General features: G+C 36.9%; 1 protein-coding gene across 1 annotated transcript in view; it reads left to right on the forward strand.

Moving 5' to 3' along the window:
- The window catches only part of adgrd2 (adhesion G protein-coupled receptor D2), a 29,657-nt gene extending 26,501 nt beyond the window's left edge, over nucleotides 1-3,156 (forward strand). The window contains exons 25-26 of the mRNA XM_051904084.1: nucleotides 1,573-1,603; nucleotides 1,858-3,156. Of these exons, the coding sequence (XP_051760044.1) occupies nucleotides 1,573-1,603; nucleotides 1,858-1,865 (39 nt within the window). The 3' untranslated portion in view covers nucleotides 1,866-3,156. The remainder of the gene's footprint in view (nucleotides 1-1,572; nucleotides 1,604-1,857) is intronic.
- The last annotated feature ends 513 nt before the right edge of the window (nucleotides 3,157-3,669 follow it).

Here is a 3,669-nt window from a genome sequence, read left to right on the forward strand (position 1 = left end):
CATTAACTGAGACTGATTTTAACACACTTCTACATTTATGATCAGGAAATATTCCTGTGTCCCTCCCTCTCATATCCTCTCTTTCAGAGTAGACAGTACCATCATTTTGAGTTAAATGTGTTCAAAAGTCTGAAAATCTGTGTCACTTTAAGAAATGTCACTACCAAACACCTTTTTTCTGCAATTAAGAAAAAAAAATATTACAATTTTGGGTGTTATTCCAGTAAATTTAGTTTGTTTTCTGTGTACAACTGTTCAGAGCTGTGCTAGATAACCATGTGATGATTAGCATCTATGAGCTAGGCTCAAAAATATCTAAAATTGTCACTACCGAAACAGTCACGACTGAAACATGTGGTGAAGTTTCAGCGGTGACATTATTGTTTTTTGAGTGTTATTTGATAAAATTTAGTTTTTATGTGTGTACAACTGTTCAGAACTGTGCTAGCTAACCATGTGCTGATTAGCATCTGTGAGCTAGGCTCAAAAGTATTGAAAATTGTCATGACTGAAACATGTCATTATTGTTTTGGTAGTGACAAAAGGGAACACATAATCATTTATTTGATTTTAGTACGGTTATGCAAATCATTAGCATTTTTATATGTTTTAATATGCGAGTTAAAATTCAGTAATGTGATGTGGTCACTACTAAAACATTACTGTCACTACCGAAAATGTGCAGTCATGACTGAAACATGGGATGTTTTGTGAAGTATATAAAAATGAAGTATATTGAATTCTCAACTAAGATGTTATTATAGTGTTTGGTTCAATGTATATTCAAACTAATGAATCCTTCACTTTGAAATCAGTATGATAAACTTTATGCCTTTTACAAAATACAACAAATCTCATAAATTACACTTGAAATATTGTTAAAATTGTAATTGGTAATTGATTTACCTGAATGTGAAAACCTTTTTTTTTTTTTTTTTTTTTAAATAGCAAAAAATATATTTTCAAGGTAGATGTAAACAAAATCTTAATAGGTCAATGTAACCCTTCTTATTAAATTATGTATCATTGTGTTTCGGTAGTGACAAATTTGGGGAGAGGAAAAATATTCCAAAACTTTAATTTAACTGTACAATTACTAGAAATGTGTACTTGGATATTATACAATTTGCATACATACAAAATTTGTGGAAAAATAAATTTTTATCAAGACGTTTCCAACTCTGACTTTGAACCAATTCTTACAGTATACTCTCGTAAAACAATATATACACTGGCAGTCAAAAGTTTGAAATAATTACTATTTTTAAATGTTTTTAAAGGCTGCTTGGTGAGCAGAAGAGACTTCTTTCAGAAAAATCTTAATTATTCCAAACTTTTAACTGCCAGTCTCAACTCAGTCTCAACTGCTTGATTGCTTATATCGTGACAAAATGTACTAACTATATCATCACCCATCTCTAATCTGTGAAATGCACTTATAAGGCGTGATATTAAGATATTATAAACATCAACATTATGATTTTCTGTGCTGCTTTGAAGCAGTGTGTATAGTAAAAAGCCTTGTACAAATAAATTGGACTTAATACATTACAGCAGCCTGTTTTGTTTCAGGTGGTTCAGCTGACGGCCTTCAAGCCCTCAGGTAAAGATCTGCGTCTCATATAAACCTGTCACATGTCCGTCCACACTGAAGCTGTAGGGGGCGCACTAGTTCCTCACTAGATGTGTGATAAATAAAAAGAAGTTAGTATCAGAATAAACTACATTTAATTGTAAAACCAGTGCTGATAGCAAAACACAATTTGAATCTATCGCAAACCGAGCTATAAATCTGGTAAAATAGGTGATGCCATGATCAAAGTGCATGTTGATATTTCTCTTTTCGCTTTACCACAGGCTGTTGAGGAGAAGACTACACTACAATTCTACACAACTCGTGACTTATCCCGGGATGAAGACATAACTCATAATGTGGAGGAACACACGCCACCTCCTCCGCAATCCTCCAGGCCGTCTCATTCCCAGGACTCAGTCTGTGTTGAGTGAGTAACGCTCTTCCAGAAACATGAAACGACTCTTTCAGCAAATGTTCAGTGCAGCCCGGCACAGAAACACTTCACAACACTGTGTGTTATAATGTTACGTAGATGTTGTCAGTGCAGAGGCTCATAGTACTAAAAGTGGACGGTATGAGCATCATCGCACCTTTAATCGTGACAGAATTGAGTTGTTAGTGATTTTCGACTTTGGATGGGAGCGTTTAGCCCATCCGTGGAGATTTAGATTCAGTATTGTGCAGAAGACTGTGGACAATGAAACCTATCAGCTTCTCTGATCTTTCTGAAGCGACTGTTCAAAGTTCAATAACACATTATTTAATCTCTTCTCAATACTCAAATGACAAGAATGACGTGATATGTGATTATCTTATTGCGACCAATTTTCTTTATTCTGAAAATTTGCATTATTTTGGACGGATTTTGTTGGTTTATTCATGTAATTCTACTAAATTGAAATGATGCAGAAATGTAAATAATTATTTTATTGTAATAGGCTTTCCTTATTTTTATACGATGCATATTAAACTGCAGTATTACTTTTTTACTCACTATTAAAACTTTTTTTTTCTCTGATGTGGAAAGTGAGTATCTCTGTAGTCGTTTATGAATATTGAATTTCATTTTTGTATGTTTTTAAAATGATACACAGGAAATGATATTGGATTAGAATAAAAATGAATAGAAAAAGAATCGGTTGAAATGGGTTTCTGAAGCACACTCTCTCTTTATGAGCTCACAAAGGTGGAAACATGTGTGAATGTTTTCTGACCTTCCCATAACCTCTTTTATTGGCACTGAAGAGACTCTCAGAGCAGAGCATGACTGACAGAGACGCTCTACACACACACACACGCACACATTCAGAGACAGACTGCTTTCAGACTGACACACGCACACACACTCACACACAGACACTCTCACACACACACACACAAACACAGATGCGCATGCACACACACAGAGAAACCCACACAATCACTCACACACAAACTTAGATGCACATTCACACAGAGAAAAAATACACACAGAGACACACACAATCACACACACACAGACACACTCTGACGCACATGCACACACACAGAGACACACAAAAGCGCTCACACACACAGAGACAGGCACACACAGACAAAAATACACACAGAGACACACTCACACAATCACACACACACAAACACACTCTGACGCGCATACACCCACACACACAAAGACATACACACTTAGACACACACACACACACAAAAACACACACTCTGATGCACACACACACACACACACAGAGACAGGCACACACAGAGACACACTCACACAATCGCACACACACAAACACACTCTGACGCGCATACACCCACACACACAAAGACATACACACTTAGACACACACACACACACACAAAAACACACACTCTGATGCACACACACACACACACACACAGAGACAGGCACACACAGAGACACACTCACACAATCGCACACACACACAGATACACAAACACACTCTGACGCACATACACACACACACACACACACACACAGACACACACACAATTGCGCACATGCACACACACTCAGATGCACACACAGACACACGCAATCGCGCATACGCACACAGACACACACACTCACTCAGACACACAAACACACAACA

This window comes from Ctenopharyngodon idella, chromosome 8, assembly GCF_019924925.1.
Source record: "Ctenopharyngodon idella isolate HZGC_01 chromosome 8, HZGC01, whole genome shotgun sequence".
Taxonomy (NCBI): Eukaryota; Metazoa; Chordata; class Actinopteri; order Cypriniformes; family Xenocyprididae; genus Ctenopharyngodon; species Ctenopharyngodon idella.